General features: G+C 41.3%; 1 protein-coding gene across 2 annotated transcripts; it reads right to left on the bottom strand.

Annotated features, from left to right (window-relative positions):
* Nucleotides 1-1,377: 1,377 nt before the first annotated feature.
* Nucleotides 1,378-18,564, bottom strand: LOC125004123 (high affinity choline transporter 1-like). Of its 2 annotated transcripts, none has more exons than XM_047578510.1 (9): nucleotides 18,284-18,564; nucleotides 12,532-12,745; nucleotides 12,289-12,402; nucleotides 10,999-11,154; nucleotides 7,480-7,628; nucleotides 5,634-5,777; nucleotides 5,261-5,414; nucleotides 4,925-5,142; nucleotides 1,378-4,016 (listed from the first exon to the last, which is right to left on the bottom strand). In XM_047578510.1, exons 2-9 carry the CDS (start codon nucleotides 12,713-12,715, stop codon nucleotides 3,474-3,476), a joined length of 1,662 nt encoding a protein of 553 aa, XP_047434466.1. In that variant the 5' UTR covers nucleotides 12,716-12,745; nucleotides 18,284-18,564; the 3' UTR covers nucleotides 1,378-3,473. The 2 variants fall into 2 exon arrangements, with proteins under 2 accessions (XP_047434466.1, XP_047434464.1); XM_047578508.1 differs by having other exon boundaries at nucleotides 18,280-18,563.
* Between the last annotated feature and the right edge of the window lie 212 nt (nucleotides 18,565-18,776).

Genomic DNA, 18,776 nt, shown 5'->3' on the forward strand with positions numbered 1-18,776 from the left:
CTACATATAGACTGATTTCTATCTACAAGGCTCCAGGAGAGTGACTCCATCACTTGAAATGTGAAACTTTTGGATAAAACAAAGGGACCCAGGACTGACTGTGGAGCACCATGAAGGTTCAGATTTAATAATCAGGTTCTGCTGAAGAATGATTTCTAGTCCAACCTCCTGTATAAAACAAAACCTAAAACCAGGCGTGTGCTACATTTACGTTCTGTGCTTTGAGTGAAATTAAGACTGGTGTCCCCATGTGGTGGGAGTGGCGATGTTATCAATATCAATGTAGTGATGTATTCTGCATTGCATTTCCCACTGGAGCTTCCTTCATGAAGAAGGCAGCACTGCAGACGTCTGCAGGTGGTCTTACTAAAAACAGTTGAAGAAGAAGAAGAAAGAGGACAGACAGACGACAGCTGGGAGACCGACCACTCCATACCAGGGCACTAGGAGAATACTACTTATGCCAAATGAATATCAACCCGAACACACTTCAAAATAAAATACCACACTAATAAAATGTGCCATCGCAAACCCAGCCACCATCTAGAGTGGAGTCCCAGCAGTAGGACAGGACGAGCTGCAGCACCACAAACCGAAAACAGGAGATTAAAACTCTAAAATTAAAGCCTGTTCCACACGACAACAACATCAATAAGGTAAAAATATTTAAAACTAGACAGTGCTACGCCTTCATATAAGACAGTCAGCTTTTCAGTATTTCCTTCCAAAGTCACAGGGAATGTTAGAACAATCACAATCACATGGAGTGAACACAAAGGAACTTGCCTGAGGAGGGGGGAGCCTTCCAGGTAACTGTACCTGGAGCACAAACATGACACTAAAAGCTAAAGGTGGCCACTGTGAAGAATTTAAAATAGAAAACTGTTTTTTAGTCTACTACATAATTCCATTAAATAAAATACAAGTGTCTTGGTTTTTAAGCCTAACCCATTGACTATGATGGAGTTGTCAAAATAATAGAAACATTCAATAGAGGCACAGCCTCTAAAATGTTAAATCAACAGCTTTCTCCGTTATATTGCACTAATGCCGAACACTCGAACCATTATGAAGTTAAAATTTAGTGCAGGACAGTCCAGTTAGAATGAATGAATTTTCACTAGTTTACCTAAGGAAGTGGCAAGAGAGTCTGCTCTGCTTGCTTACATTCTGTCTCTTACGCAACAGCAAGGAATCAGAAAAAAATGTGACTTGTGTGTTGATAGTGTTTTAATGGTTTAGTTGTGTCTTGCCACTGATCACATTAAATTTGTCTGAATATTTGGAAAAATGTATTCCATGACTTGAGAGGACAACAGCTCGAGAGGACACTCCTTGTGAGGCTCGTTGCTTAAATCACTGCAAGGACTCGGAGAGTAAATTTAGTCTTTGGACTTTATTCTGACACAACACCACCCCATGGGGATTCACATTCATTGATTACAAAGTATGACCTTGCCAAGTGGCAAGAAAGAACAGCCTTCACAAAGTTAATGAAAATAAACATGCATAATAGTATAAAACCAAATATACTCTTAATATATAACTAATAGAAATGTCCAGTACTCATACATAGCGTTTAACATACACACGCTGCGTTGTTCAGGCCGTCCCATACGACGCCGTGGGCGGCCGGCTTTGTGAGTGTTCTTGCGGTTGTGTACGGTTACGTGAAGTTTCCCGTACCAGTATGTTTTATATCTATGTTCTGCAAAACCCAAGGTAAATTTTACTCTTTTAAAAAATCACCAATAAAACCTTGTGCTCAACGCACAACAACACATTAGATTTCAAAAAAAAAAGAAAAGAAAAGAAAAAGGAAGAAAAAAGTGTAGGAATACAAGTGATCCACAGTTATCAGGATTAGACTTTATGGTACGAAAGTATAATACAGGTAGAATCCACAATCACACATATGAAATGATGCATGTGCCTGTTTTGAGACATATCTTGGTGACATTAACACAGTAGACTGTAGATGAAGATTTGAAGTTTTTCTTGACTCCACGAGGTATTTGAACAGTGATTCGATCGCACATACGTTTTATGATGTCCAGCAAAACGCCGCCAGCTGTGGAGTGAAACCAGTTTCCAGTGAAAGGTCTTAAAGGCAACAGTATGGTATAGGAAGATTCTGAGACTGCCACACATTAGCAGGGCTTTCTTTGCACGACCCGCTTCTGTGTAGGGTCAGTACAACCAAACACACATTAAAAAATATCAAGTGCTTGAACAAGAAACTGTACTGATATCAAGCTAAATTCTCTTAGCCTAGTCTTAGCTGCAAATATTTTCACCACCCCAGAGGGAAAATAAAATAATGATCCCATTGTAAACTACAGCAAATTTACAGTAAAAATATAAGTGAAACTGCAAGACTCCTCTCCCGCACTGAAGGAGGGAGGGGAAAGAAACAAGGAGGAATGGGTTAGGAGGAGGAGGACGTCAATCTCTTGGCGCAGAAAACTGATACATTCAGTTTTATTTATCGTGGGAGCGAATGGTGGCCGAGGGGCTCAAGGTTCAGTCTGTCTGCGCTGCCATTAACGACAAGACACGTCATGTTAAGCAGTCGTTAAAAACCGAAACAGGGCCTTAAGAAAGCTTGGACGGTGTTTGTGTCGCTTTCATCTGAGCGTGAGCTGTGCTTTTGCTCGTGCAACAAAGCCGCCAGCTCAGAGCAGACCGGACTGGGACACTTGAGTCAGCTGTACCTGCTGGACTCAAACTGTGGGAAGAGCTGAAGACACATGAATCTTCACATTTTTTGAAAAGCTGTACACAACTCCAGTTTTTTTTTTTTTTTTTCGTTTATAAAAATCAGGATGACACAAAAAAAGCTGTCTGATGATCAGAAAAACACTTTGGTGCGTAAGCACTGATTCTTTACCTGAAATTGATCGGAAGAAAAGAAAAAAGATCCGTAATATAAATAGCATTATGAGAACAGTTAGTCCTGCTCAAGGCAGAAGATAAAAAGGAGACATTTTAAATAAAATGTCTTAAACGTGCGGTGGGTCACTTGTTGTAGCGCTGGTTTGTTCTGATGTAAAAGGAGAAGGACCCTAGGTGGAGAGACAGTACAATGATGTGTTTCCTGCAGCTTTACTATTGATTATACAGTAATCAATAATGACGCAGATAGCATGTTAGATGTCTGGGATGGTGAGACATACTTTGATGTATCGAAGATCCACCTGTGTGAATTGTGTTATTTCATCATTCTGGTGGAGTCATTACTTTGTGAACAAGTCTGTCTTCTTGTTGTAAAACATACGGGTCTTGAAACTGAATGAAAAAAAGATGGTGGGGAGGAGTGCAAGAGAGATCAGATCAGATCATCTGATGATGCTGCACAGAATCTGTGCATGACATTCCGGCTTCGCCACCGTTTCCCCCTCTAAGAACTCAAGCCTAGCAGACAGACAGACGTGTCCGCCTGCAGCCAGTTCCCGTCTCCTCTCTGAGCCTCCTCAACAGCTGGTGGTGTCCAGGAGCTGCTTGGCCACAGAGGCTTCTTCATTTTCGGCGTTGGTCCTCTTGACGCCCTCAACGTAGGGTGTCACTTTCTGCTTGCGTGTGATCTTAAAGACATCCCACTTTTCAGACAGAAGACCCTTGTTGAATATTATTGAGGCCAGCCATGAACAAAGCAGAATGGACACAAGCGAGGTTAGCATGATGACAGTGCGGAAGGGGAAGTACTGGGTCAGCTTTCCCTCAGAGTCCAGCCGGCAGCCGGGGAAATGGATAGCAGGAGGGAGTCCGATGAGGGGCTCACCACTCAGGACCCTCATGACGATTCCCATCAGGTAGCCCAGAGTGGCTCCGTAGCCGTTAGACACACTGAAGAACAGGATGCAGACCAGCTGAGGAAACATGATAGTGTAGGACATGTCTACGCCCACGAGCCAGAAGACCAGGACACTGCTGTCCAGGAAGGTGAGGGCAGTCCCTGCCAAACCTATCACCACCACAGAGATCCGGATCACCCACTGCATCTCACGGTCTGAGGCCTGAAGTGGCAGAGAGAAGGACAGCGAGAAAAAACAGAGGTTTTACATTACGCCGTGCAGTGCAACATATGGATCTAGTGAGCCTCTTGTCTTAATAACCTCCTACGCCAAAGGGACAGCACTGTAAGAGACCATTGTTTAGAACATTCCTCAGTGGTGGAAATAATGAAATAGGTCATTGTTTTTAGAGCTCAAACGTTACAAACAAGACTCAGACGCTGTGGGTTTTCTTTACAATATGTGAAGTATGCAACTTTGTTACTGCCTCCGGCTTTTATTGTGAGTCACTGTGTGAGTATAGCAAATACCATATGGACTGATGTTTAAAAAAGCCATGTTTACCCTTTTCTGCGTCTTAACTTGACATGCTAGCTTTATGCAAAAATATGATCGTTCAGGATGAAAAGTTACAGAATCATACTTTTGCGCGATAGATGTAAAGTCAGTGAAAAGTCAGAGGTTCACTACAGCCCTCAGGGTTCATCCTCTGAGAGCAAACAGACAATCTGAATCAAGAAAGCCTGAAAATTAAATGATAGTAGTAGTATCTCCACTGACAAAATTGGCCCACAGATCAGAGAATGTCTTAAAGATTCTTTCTCATTACTAAGTGGTTTTGGAAGCATGAAGATCTGATCTTTGTGTAAATTGGCTCATTCAAGTGCTGAACCATGCTTATCTCTTTGGGACATAGTGGGACTGTAGTGGTTCAAATTCCTTGAGCTTGTGTGGCTGCCTGCTGCAAAGAGCAGTGAGTTTGCTCACTACTCTCTTAGTGTGCGTTAAATGCAAAGAACTTATCCCTTGTCTGTACATACATTTGGCCAAGTCGATTCAGATTAAAAAATAAAATACAAGTACTCCATTAAGAACATACACTTTGTTGACATCTTGTTAAAACTTCTCACCTGCTTCCTGATGATGTTCTTGTAGATATTAGAGGAGAATAACGAGGCGGAGGACAGCAGGGCTGAGTCCATGGAAGACATGACAGCAGCAGCTACAGCTCCAATGCCAATGACAGATACATAGGGGGGCGTGAGGAACTGCAGAGCAATCGGGAGGATGGATCCCGCCTGGTCGCGCTCATACGGGGTGGGTAGTCCATAACTGGTGGAGTTCCAGTCTGGGAGGAAGGAGAGCAGTGAATGCAGTGAAAATAGAAGAAATGCGTATGTAACTTTGTAAATTTAAGACAGCATAGACACCTGTGAGGTTGACAAACATTGCGTAAGTTAAATTACCTGTAGACGCAGCCACAGCCCCGACCAGGATAGAGGGGATACCCAGAACCAGACAGAAGGCTGAAGAGGCGAAACACGTCACTTGAGCCTGCGTGTATGACGACGCGGACAGGATTCTTTGGTAGAATGCCTGGTACGCTAAACCACCCAGAGCCTGTGCCAGGGTTCAGACACGATGACAGCAATCAGTTTATACAGCAATACAAGACAAGAACAACAGTCCTGCCATGACTCTGCTGCTGTTATGCGTCACCGTTTGCTCATCTAATGAAATAAGCCCGTTCAGTTTAACAGCTGGGCTAAATTTAAATGCCGCAATTGCAGGAGCGCTCTGCATCCGACAACATTTATTGCTCTGTTTGTATGCACTCACCAGCAGCATGAAATCGTCAAACCACTTGCCGGCCTCATCAAGCTCCACCGTGCCAACCCAGGGAGCCTGGAAGGTGTGATTGTAGGCCGTCAGTGAGATGTCCACAGAGTGAGGGTTGGTCATCAAGAAAGGTACACACACCCACTGCATACACAAACACAAGGACACAGCTCAGGAAGGACAACGCAGTAGGGGAAGTTTTCAGTCAGACTCTGGGAATCAAAAGTCTAAAAGTGTTATATTTAAAGCTCCTTCTTACGCATGTTGTACAAAACTCATGATGGCATATTATGGTTTCATAGAATTGTCACATGCAAATGAAAGCTAGATCTGCTACTGGTGAAGATCATGTGAAATTACTGAAAGGCCAAACGCAACTATTAAATGGATCTCAAGGGGAGATTGCTTTGTGAACAGTTTATAAGGCTAAGGCTAATCTGTAATTTTTTTTAATTATTATTATTTTTTTTAAAGTTTCAGATTAGTTGCAAAAAACATTTAATTCAAATTAAAATTCTAATGTCATTAAATGTCATTGTTTACATGAATATACTGTTTTGTGTTCATATATCCACTTAAGCTCATACTTCACACAACAAAGTAATCAGTAACAGTATAAATATCTGAATGAAGTTAAAGTTGAGATTTTAATAAAAAAAATTGTCATGTGAATAGTATCATTAGTTAAAAGTTTGAAATGTTTTTTGATTCATAGACTTTATGTCAAAATGTTACTATGAGACAATACTTTAATAGCAGGTGGAAATATTAATGGTAGACGTTAACTCTTTACTTAAGCGTGTGGTTTTCACCCAGCCAATCAGAGAAGATCAAGGCAACAAGGTTAAGGTTAAAGTTATTATTTGGTGGGAAGCTAATCAAAGGCTTAATCATTTCTTTCAATAGCTTGTCATATTATACCTATCATAGCTTCCCAGCTGCACTGTGTTAACACGTCTATTTTTAACTACAAATTTCTTAGAAGAGCAAATCCTTTGAAGACAGTTATGGAACAACTCAATTGTACAAACAAGTCCTTGAAGTAAACTGTCCTGATAGTGATTGGAGGTCACTATGCTTTGACTAGCACGGTCCCTGCGAGCTCACCAGTTATAGTAGTTTAGCAACTAGTTCGTTGTGTCATCTCCGCATCACCAAACATTTAGAAACACGCATGTTAAAAAAAACAACCAAATCATATAAAATCAAACATATCAAAGATTTAATTGCTATTGATGATGCCGTCTTATTTATTTGATATGGCAGTCGATTTGAAAGATAACAGGACGTCCTTTAATTTAGCAGGTATTCCAACCATCTAGTGTCCAACTCCCTGTTGGTGCCAGGAAAACTTCATTCACCTCAGCGTGGCTGAATGTGGATACGGTGGACATTCACAGATTGGACATAGTGATAGCGGACTCTTTCAAGTACAGAGTGTCAGAATCCAGTGTCAGTGTCCAAGAGCACTCCTGAGGGCCTTATATGACTCTGTAGTGGCATCATCTATCCACTATGAAGTGGTCTGCTAGAGCAGAAGCATCTCAGTGGCAGACAAAAAGAGACTGAACAGACTGGTGAAGAAGGCCGGCTCTGTTCTGGGTCTGAGTCTGTGGAGGTGGCGGGTGAACAGAGGATGAAAGCACAACCAAGCCTGCTCCCAGTAGACCACGCTCATATAACTACTAAAGTATTTAATCTTATCTTGTCTTATTGAATTCGGATCTTCCTAAATTCCTACGCTTGTTTCTTGAATGAATGAATGAAGGAATGAAATTGTTTATTTCAGTCACATAGGCCTTGAATGACATCTATCACTCATATTAATCAGTAGATGGTTACGCACCAGGCTGACAAAGATGAGAATTAGCTGGATGACATCTGTGTAGGCCACTGAGTAGAGCCCCCCCAGCAGCGTGTAGATTATGGCCACCACTGAAGATATGATAATGGAGTAGACGTAGGGCAGGTCCAAGATCACACTCATCGTTCCCCCTGAAACAACACGGCAGAGCAATGAGCGTTGAAGGACTGACAGCAAGTCCACTAATGTACACATGTCTGTTGCTACGGATACATGCAAATGTTTAATCTCACAGTTTAAATAAATTACTTTATTAGGTTTTCAGTCTCTCATTTGCTTTGTTTGCTTTGTTTTTCCTCTCACACAGACACACATATACATGCAGCAACTCTTTAAGATTTAATAAAAATGTAGGCCACAGCACTGTCTTGTTAAACTGTACCGAAATGCAGTATTAACACTCCGGTTACTTTTAACAATACGAGAGCAACACATCTGTAGTCATTTCTGTCAAAAAAAATAAACCTAAGAATGGGTGGTTTAACCCTTTAAAGAGCTCCCGAAGGCTAACATAAAGCAACAAGCCAACATAAAAGGGATGATGACAAAATTATAACCACATAGAAACACATAACAGAAGCAGCCTATTGATTGTGACTCCAAATAAAACAAATGCGGTTTCATCCTCTTGGGTGAATTATCACCCTTTTATGAATGGTAACTTCAATATAAAAAAAAGAAGAAAGTAAAGAGATGTGTCTTCGAGTAGTGAAACAAGTGTAAAAAATAAAATAAAAACGTATATAAGTAAATGTAAACAAGTGAATAAAAAAAAGACATCTTGTTACTCAAGCAAGGCAAGCAAAACATCACTACCTTCACCGTCTCTTCTGCCACATTGCCAGGATCCCCCCAGCCGTAGCCTGCAGCCACACCACAACAATGCCCTTAAACAGAGAAGTGTCAGATCGGCACTCACCACCCTGCTGACCCCTGTTTCCTGCTGCTTCAAATTATATTATCTAAATCAGACTAAAAAAACATTTGAATCAGGTACGTCATGTGACTAAGACTTCAGACAGACATTTTTCTGTTTTGTGATATGGACCCTTATAGTTGCTGCTGTCTATCTCCACCTTGGTACTCTTGATGAAATAGAATTGAAGCAAAAAATTGTAGTTGCTAGAGTTATTCACACGTGTCAGTAAAATGCACCGTGTCCACATAACAAACACCTTTTGATACCTTTGTTCTATTTTCTGTGTAGCACTGACCTTGTATAATGTGCAATAGTAGATTTGTAACTTAATCTGGAAGCGGTCTGGATGTGTTTGGATGCACATCTAGTACTAACCACACTATTGTTTGACGTCTCTTACAGCCAGATATAGCCACCAGATCTTTTATGTGTGTGCTGAGCTGTGCTCTTCCGAGCTAAATTTAGTAAGAGAAAAGCTGAAATGAGCCTGGGACAGACAGCACCAGGGATGGACAGAGGCAAAGAGCAGTTTTTAGATCCTTGTTCAGTTTACAAAGCCTCGAGCCTGTTTGTGCATGCACACAGGCACACACCTTTCGAACACATTATGTTATATCTCTCCTGTATTTCCATCCCGGCGGAAATTTCAATGTAACCATGAGCTATTGACACTACTCAAAGTGGGTTTTCAAAGCTATATCCTCTCTGGCACTGACACACATGCCCACACACGCACACACACACACACATGCACACACAATAATGCAGACCATATAGCTCAGTTGATACGACACTCGCGTACACACACAGTCTCCCAGCAACAGCAACCCGTGGGTCAAATGCTCTGAGCACTCTCTGGAGTGTCAAGTGTTTCTGTGTGTGTATAGGCGTGTGATGCTATGTGCAAATTAGTGACGTCAGCGTAGCTGTCCCGGAAAACAACGACAGGAGCTTTTACTTAGAAGTGAGGGGTCCCCTGTTTCTATATTGGTTTAATAGGTTTGGACAAAACCGGCCCAGGAACATTCCTGTCTCCCTACCAGTCCTTTTGTGGAGTGTCAGCACAGCTTTAAGTGGTCAAACATTGTCAGTGGATTTCATTATTTATCTCCAAAGTGCTTTTAAACATTTTTGCAACACAATAGTTGAATTGTGGATCAGTATATGGTGTTGTCTACCTGTCTGTCAACCTGTCAGAGCCTTGGCACAAACTGTGGAAAAAACTAATTTCCAGTTAGAGCAAAATTGGGTTTGAATAAGTGGTCACCTCTCACAATCAACAGGCTGCTCGATGTCTAACCCCGTTTTTCAAATAACACTGGAAAAGAAAACAGCATTAAAAAAACACACACACAGGAAACCATTATGTGCGCTCATTTTCTCTCTCACACACACACATGCACATTGTGGCACACACCGTCTAAGTGCACACATAAATAATCACTCACAGAAACAACAATATCAACAGGGGCATTAAATATAGCAGCTTATATAGAAACAACAGAATGAACAGAGTAATGATATGAGCCTCTTCAGTCTTCAATAAGTCATCTTCTCATCTTCACTTCCACACTATGAAATAATAATAATCCTCAGCTGCAGGTAGTTATTTTTAGAGACTGACCTAAGTTGTGCTAACATGCTAGGGGTTGACACTAGTAAAGAAAACAGAGCATGGTGCATGGTTTAAACTGTATGAAGTCAACCGACCATTAGCTGAAATGCACACCATGTGTGGATTATGTTAAGGATTTATCACCTGAAAGTCTCTCAAATTACCAGTTTAAAAGAACTGAAATCTGAGTATGACTGATTCAGAAGCAGAATGTCCCATAGAGAAAATAACAGACATTACTGTTCATATATTATTAGCACAAGTTAATTCTTATATTATCAGGATACGGTACAACAGAAGGATTTTATGGGATGCTTACTTAAAGATGCAACTGTTACTCTGCTGGGGTTTATTCAAACTTCCTGAGGAAGCAAACTAGATGAGTGATTAAATGTCTTCAAGAAAACTCAAACGAGGTCAGTTGCCTTTGTGTATTGACGACCAACTTCTCTTACACACGGTGACAAAATATGGTAGTGGATCTGCTAGTTTCTAATATATTCTACTCTTCTACACTGGCCCAATCTTCTTCCGTGCTTTTACTCTTGCAGAGTTTTACTTAAAGGCAGTAAAATAGCAGACCCTCTCATGGTATGTAAACAAGCTGTGCCCATGTACGGCTGCTGAGCTAACAACTGCCGTTTAGAAGAGGTGCAGTTGCCAGTTGTCTTCATGTATACTATATATACATATACATGTTATGCAACTATCTGTGTGCTTCCAAATATTATAATAACTACCTTCAGCAAAATGTAATCCAATGTGACTGTATTCATCATTAGTGGTGCAGTTTGAGGGAGTGACGTTATTATGCTGACAGGGCTGAGTTGTTTCCATAAATGCCCACCCTGCGGAGCCAAGCTGTTTTTCTACTTTAGTGTTTGCGCACATTACGTACCCCGATTGCACAAGTATGTGCATGTACACATTATAGTGCCAGACCCTATTTCAGGGTGAGATAACTTACCCAGACTGACCAGTGTACGCGCCACCCACAAGACATCGGCCACCAGGGCAGGAAAGATCAGGGCACTGCTTAGAACGTTCCCATACTTCTTTTGGAAAGGGTCCATCATTGTCATGTATTTATTTTCTCTCATAGGCTTAGCAAAGAAAAAGCCACCTGCAGAAAAGGGGAAGGCATTAGCACAACATCTCATTCCTTTTCTCCCGTTTATGTGTGTCTACAATTTAAAAGCACAGATGGGAATGAAAGGAAGAGGCTGAGCGGAACAAGTGCGTGTGAACAATGACAAAAACAAGTGCTCCATCCAGCTTAGACAATAAATCTGCCCCCTGGATTGGACTCATGGGTCCACTTTACCAACAATGGGCAAGGAAAGTATGGAGAATGCTGTATTTCCTGATCTGGGACTGTAGTTTCCAGTTCCCATTATTCTAGCACCATGCGTGCTACTGTAACAGTACAGCCCGAGTCTCTATGATTTCACCTGTTACAAATGTTTACAGATGAGTTTGTCAGTATGAAGAGTGAATTCAGGAGAAGACAGTCTAAGCCTGAGTGAACTCATCTCTGTGCACCTGTTGCCTTGAGTTACAATCCTGAAATGATTTCTCATGGTACTATTTTTAACATGAGCGACACTTTTATTGACACAGAGTCAGATGGGGGGGTACTGGGGGTAACGGTGCTGCGCTGGGGGTCAACAATCTAGTTCAGAGAGGTCCATCTTAATATTATACTACGAGGACAACCTTTGGCAAGTTAGTTAGGCTCTCAGTTTGTGATTAAAATACTAATCCTGTTGAGGTTTGGGCTTGTCGCTGACCAACGGCTTGTTGCTAAGCTAGTACATGTGTAATTATCCTACAGTACTTTCATAAGCTACTGGATGTGACATAAAACAAATGTTAGTTCAAATAGTAAGTGAAAAGAATTTTAAGCCCTTCTCCAACAAATCTACTTCATCTAATTTTGGATCTATTTAAATGTTGGTCATGAAATTTGACCAACATGAAAATTTCTGAAATTTGAGAAAAATGCTGCTGCTACTGCAAGAATCTGAACAGCTCCATCCCCCATGCTGCTGTCAGCCTGATCAAAGGACTGCCATCCCTCCCTACCTACTGATACTTAATCTTTTGTGATAAATCACCGCCTGTCACTTAAGAGAAACAGTATTTTGTTCTTCTCTGTGTGCGCAGGTACTCACCATGGCAATAAATCCTTTTGAATCCTGAAATCTTAAACTTGCACCTCCTGTCTAAGTGTGTCCTAGTCACTGGCACAACTCACCTAAGAAGAAGGTCACGACGTAAGGCACAGGCATGAGCGCCCACACCGCGCCGAGTGTTGGATTATATGTTGCCTCAGCTATACCGAGGATGAAGCCTCCACCAACCCATGTAGCTGCAGAGGAACAAACACAGGCTAAATGAAAAACGTTTCGGTGCAGACTAAGCCACCACTTTTTCTCTCCTCGAATGTGCGTCAGACACGTCAAAAATACTCTCAAAAAATGTCTCAGTTACAGTTTACCTGTAAGAGTGAAGATGCCCACTAGCAAGCTGATGTTTCGTCCCGCGAGTAGTGTCATTTCCATGCCGTCGCCTGAGCATTTTTTCTCCTCCTTCCTCGAACGCATTGACGCGTAGATGCCCGTGCCCAAGATCAGTATGTAGAACAACGCCATAACCACCAAACCCAACACATTGAGAGCCATCCTGAACCACTTTTCCTCTCAGCGCGTTTCCTGTTGAGAGACAGAACAAAGAAACAAGAAGATTAGAGTTTCTGACAGCTGGGAAAAGAAATGTGCAGATGCTGTTTGAAACGGTTGTTTAAAAGTGCAAATTAAAAATGAAATAAATACAGTAACTTTTTTTTTTAATAAAAATATTTAGGGCTACAGGGCAAAAGGGGGGCAAAGGAGGCAGGTCTGCGTCATCTAAGATGATTCTGGCAGAAACAAAAGTGCATTCATAATGTTCAGAAAGCTGTTAAGTGCAATAATTAACAATGAATGGAAATCTAAATGTATTCATATCAATAAAAACAGAAGCAAGGCGGAAAAGAAACTCTATATGTCCTCTTGAGGAAATAACGTGAACAAAAAGGCCACAGTCGAAAAAATTAAGAAAAGGAGCAGCAGCATCCCGGATCACCCGGTTCTGCTTGGCAGACGGGAGATGGGGGGAGATGTGCGTGGAGGAGGAGAAAAAGGAAAGGTGGGCAGGAGGAGGAAAAAAGAGAGGCAGGGAGCATGATGAATGGGGGGGGGTTGAAGAATCAAAGACACGAAAGGGGTCTCACCATAATACGCGGCAGCACTGACAAAGATGGCGGACAGATGTTGTCCCCCGTCTTCAGTGGTTGGGCGGCCCCAGTTTCGACCACAAACATTGGGAAGTGAACACATCTCACAGCCACATTAGTACGTACATACTGTGTGTATGAGTGTGTGCAGTTACTTTAAGTGTGTGTTGGACAGATGGTTTCTAAAATGGATTAAAATAGGAGGAAAGTCTCTGTATTTTACAAAAAACGGGTAATCTGTACTGCTTTGCTTCCACTCTGCACCTGAACATGGCTAAAGGGGCTAAAGTAGACTATACTGTGCTAATTGTGTCAAATGCCTTTCAGGGAAAATGAAGAAGTAGGAAATAAGAAAAGTTGTTTTGCTGAAAGATCACAGTAAAACAGTTTCTTAGAAACTTTTTTTTATTATTGACAGAAACTCGTTTTTTATGAATACAGCCATTTTCATGGTATAAAAAAACAAAACAAAAAAAAACACGGTTCCCACATATTGTAGTGAAAACCACACTGGTGACTCAAATCATAAAGTCTGAAGAATGAATGTACATATAACCACTTGGGAGAATGGGCAGAGTGAAAAAAGGAAATGTTTGTGAAAGGAACGGACTCAAAAAATATGATTCGGATGGAAATATACCGTGTGTGTGTGTAAGTGTTTATGTGAAGGAGTGGGTGGGGGCTGGGGGGAGATGGCTCACCGCCAAAGTCAACAAAAGCCTAAAAAGCTCACTCACGTGACTCACGTATGTGTTTTTCTCTAAGTTTGTGTTTATGCTCACTGTTGCCTGCTGCGCTGTACATACCAGGCATCTGGATGCAGCTTGTGGATTTATATTTTCTCGTCTACATGTACAGCTCAAAGGTAGAGCACGGCTGAAGCAGCAGAATGCGAGAGGGATGTGCATTTAAAAAGGGAGGCAAAAGCATAATTCGCTTGAAAAAGTCAGAAGAAACTATGGGAGGGACAAATCGTTTTTTTTTAACAGGACTAACCAGCTCAGATAAAAGACCCTGTGGCTCTAATGTTGTTTCAACTCAGTGCTTTCATGTCAGGGACTTAAGGTGCAGCAAGAGCCTACACAAAGTAACCACAACAGCAATGTCACAGGAGATTTTGAAGTAATTTGAATTAATTTATTTTGTGCACGAATGAGACACATAGAGAAACACAGAGATTGCACACAACATTGTGCACAGGCATCTGTATTTTTCCATCTGTGCACATGTTTAGAGGACAGATATTAGCATGTTTAAAGATATAAAAATGAAAGATACTTTCTCTTACATTGTGCTGAAAGCAGAAAATGAGATGGTCCATTGTTTGGTCATCTTGGTTGTGCAAGCAAAAAAATAAATAAAACTCTTTTTCAGGGACCTGCAGGTTTTTTACAAGGCGTTACCATAGCCATACATGACCACAGGTGAGAGGGAGGATTGTCTGTGGACTGCTGGTATTTCGCATTAGCTTGTAAAAGCAGAAGAACACTTGAGGCTAAAAACACACAATGTCCCACCCCATACAGTTACAGAGACGGCTGCTGTTGAGATATTTGCTCATAAGTAATTTGAATATACTTGAACTTGGGTACAACACAGATCACCATAGGACTTATGTTTCACAAACTCTTAACATAAGTGAACATATATCAATCTTTCAAGCTCTAAAAACAACTTGTGTTACTGCTAAAGTGTGCCATACAAACAAAACTACAAGCAAACACCAGTACAAATTATCTGGAGCACTACCAAGTTAAGTGTTGATTCTTTTCACAGTCCACACTATTTTAGTGGGGGGCCTCTCCTCTATGAAATCGCATGCAAGATATTTCACAGACCAGCGAGAGGCCAGGAGTCCCTCTGTAGGATGCATATTGACCTATTTTGGAGTTGGGAAAAAGTCCCATTATGCTGTATCCTTTGCTCACAACAGACTTGGAATTTTTTTGCCTTCCCTTTGCAGTAATTTGGATCGTCTGCCTTTCTTTCTTTTTTTTTTGAAGCTTCTTAACTGGGGTCACCCCACAACTTTTGTAAAAATCTGCAAGTCTCTTTAAAGAAGTTGTCAGAGTCAGCTGTTACAAGGCCAGACTCAGTTTTACTCTGACAGACCTTTGTAATACCCGATAACTGGCTGTGTGGTGCAACAAATTTCCCTCAAAACTAAATTCGTGGCAAATATTATGTCTAAAATCCAAGATATTGAGATAAGCTGTGATTTCCATTCAGCAATACATATTCAATAAGCTCATTCAGATAAAAACAACAGACAAACATTTTCTGCCTTCTGGCTGTGTGCTGGGACAAATGGGAGCTACATGTGATGTGTGTGTAAGTGTGTCCTCATAACTGGAATCAACTTTCAAACTTTATTCTTATGAGTCTAAATTAATCCCACGCACCCTGCCAGCATTATCATCTGGCTAAGCACAAGTTTATCTCTGACTCACACACACACACACAGCTACATACATTTTTAAGAAACCTATCATTTTGCTGATTTATCAAGAACTCACACAGAACGACTCTAATAAGCCGCTTGCAGTGAGAAAGTTTCCATCAGTAGCGATTTCCCCTCAAAAACTTACATCGCACAGGCAATTAGCAGACTCAGCACCTAGTAATTTTCCATTGTACTTCCTACAAGGCTGAAGCATGACTACGCCACAGTGACAGAGGCTGGGCCTTCATCTGTCATTAGCTGTTGTGTCACTTTCATTTTGACAAACAGTTATAATTTCTTACAGCAATCGAGTATTTATGACGATGGTGTAGAAAGGACGATGCATCACACGTGTAGATGAATGCTTTGTAGTGGGTTGTAACTTGCGGTGCAAACCAAAAATGAATGGGAAAAAAAACCAGACCACAATCAGTTCAAAAAGTAAGTCTCTGAAAAGTCCCTAGTTTCACCTTTCGATCGTGTGAGCCTCTTACAGGAAGACAATGGAGACTATCAGACTATTAAAGAGGCAGCAGAGTTATATAGTCACGTTCTGTAATAAAATATATTAATTCCATTTGATTATTATTCAACTATGTCAAAAGTCACTGGCATCCAGATCATTAAGATGTTCCAGAAACATCTGTGGCTGTTAATGTTACAGTCTGTGGGTTATAATCCAAGCCAAGCCGACATTCATCTCTGAACCTACCAACTTATTTGCTTGTTAAATATCTCCAGTCAATCGGTTTAGGTGCTTTCAGCTCTTGTGATGTATGGGGGAACGTTTGTTTTCCTATAAACATAAGAAAGCCTGTGTATATTTCATGCTGACAGATATGCAGCAGGTTTGAGAACACCTAATGATCTGCGGGCGTCATGCCCAGGACTAGATCTAACCTTTTCTATAGAGTACTTTCCCTGTCTATAAACTGCTACAATATTATCTTTCCCACAGGTGTATAAGCAGGTTATGTATGTGAAATAACAGGTCTCCACAAATTCCTCCCCTCAAGACTCAGGAGGCCCATCCATCACTCATACACAGTAAATTTCCGATTGTAAATTTTGCAGTGCCACATTTTCGCTGTTTCAGAGTTATTACAACTACAGCAACTATAGTAGTGTTTTGTTTTTTTGTTGTATTCTACAACTAATTATCCATATTGGGATATTTTTCAGAATAAGGCTGGACAAAGTGTAAGCTGTGTAAGCGTGTTTGTAGTTTTGTCTTAAAATAGTTGACTGTAAAACATCATAGACTCGTGATCAACGTCCCAACATCCCCTTGAACTAAATTAAAGGGTGATGCTTTCATTTATTTGTGTTTTTAAATAGTCATTTAGACATGCATATGGTGACGTTGTATTTTCATTGGGCATACATTTTGAGTATTACTTGTTTTAAGAGATAGCTGTTCATGTTAAAGTAAATTACAGTACATTTTGAATAAGAATGCGTTGAATAGGAATAACAGGGAGTGAATACACTGTTAGGACAAGTTATAAATCAACACTGTGCTGAGAGTAACTTCTTAATCAACACCCACTATGGGTTTTTTTATGGGGAAAAACCTGGTTAACATTTATTGTTGAAGTGTAAAAGTAGCCTAGAGTAAACTATTACCTAACCAGAAGTGAGCTGACAACGCCACATCTCCAGGCATCTCAGTACTTTTCCATTCAGACTGAGTCTTCTGCCTGCTGCGTGACTGCTGCCGGCCTCATCCTCATCTCCACCCCCTGCCTCGCTGTGATGGAGACTGAGCGTTTCCTGTCATTTGCACATTTAAAACCAAAGAGAACACATGCTGCAGCCTAGTGCACTGTCACACAAGTGGCCTTGAAGTGACATGAGTATGGCGCTGAATGAGCCAGCCAACGGAGGGGGGGCAGATAAGGCAACACAATGTGTTGTAATAAAGAAAAAGACACATGGGTAGGTATCACTGACAACTGGTTAAATATGTAAATCATTTTAAAATCTTGCATCGACAGAGAAGCTGTCACGGGACGTATTCAAAGCATTCGCTCAACCTTGACAATCACTTTGACATTCACTTGGTAAGTGTGGACTACAAATCTCAATGAAAACATATTTTTCTCAACAAGTGACTTTGCAAATATCAGCATTCAAATTGAATTAAAAGTCTGTTTGACACTGTTAAAGTGTTAAAAGCAGTACAAATTACAGTCTAACCGGCTTCCACTCTGCCTCCATTCTTGAAAGAAGTGTCGTGGAAAATTACAGCTGATCGAACCCACTGATAAAGAAAACAAAGATTGGCAGCTGTGGTTGCCAAAGTGAAAGCCACGGGAGCATGTGTGGCTCCACAGCAGGGCTCAACGTGGGCTATTTCTAGGATAGGCATGCACCCTCACTTTGTGAGTGCCACACCAACTAAGTTCCAACAGCTTTACATTTCATTCATGACATACGGAGCTGGATTTGTAAGAACAGTCAAAAAGGTGTGGATAGAGCAAACAGTCTGACGACGAAGACAGAAACCCAATACTCAGAATACATACCTACAGTGGACAGTACGTGTCAGTTCTTAGAGATGATGTGAAGAGGCAACGGAGGCTGTTCAGATAACAGGCCAGGTCATAAATTCAGTCCAGCAGCAGAAAGATTCATTCGCAGTGTGGGGGAGCGGTAGATTGTCCAGAAAAGTTAAAAAAAATAAATAAATAATAAAAAAATCTATTTCAAAAGAGTGCTTTTACCAACGTGGTCAACAGTGAAAAGGTGAGCCGGGGTTGATGCTTACTGCTCATAAGGGACACCCCGCTGAGGAAGATGGAAGTCTCTAGAATCAAATAAAAGGCTTTCCTTGGTTATAAAGCATGCGGGGTGGGAGGGGTCAGACTGTATACAATATAACTGCCACTACTTTCACCTGATTGGTGACTGCCTCGCTGCTCCTGTCTGCAGCCAATTATCTGTGCTCAGGATGGGGGGAGTGGGCAGAGACAGCCCTGCTTCAGCTCCGGTCCACATGGGGATGCTTTGAGCGCCCTGGGCA

The sequence above is a fragment of the Mugil cephalus genome, chromosome 2 (assembly GCF_022458985.1).
Source record: "Mugil cephalus isolate CIBA_MC_2020 chromosome 2, CIBA_Mcephalus_1.1, whole genome shotgun sequence".
Classification (NCBI taxonomy): Eukaryota; Metazoa; Chordata; class Actinopteri; order Mugiliformes; family Mugilidae; genus Mugil; species Mugil cephalus.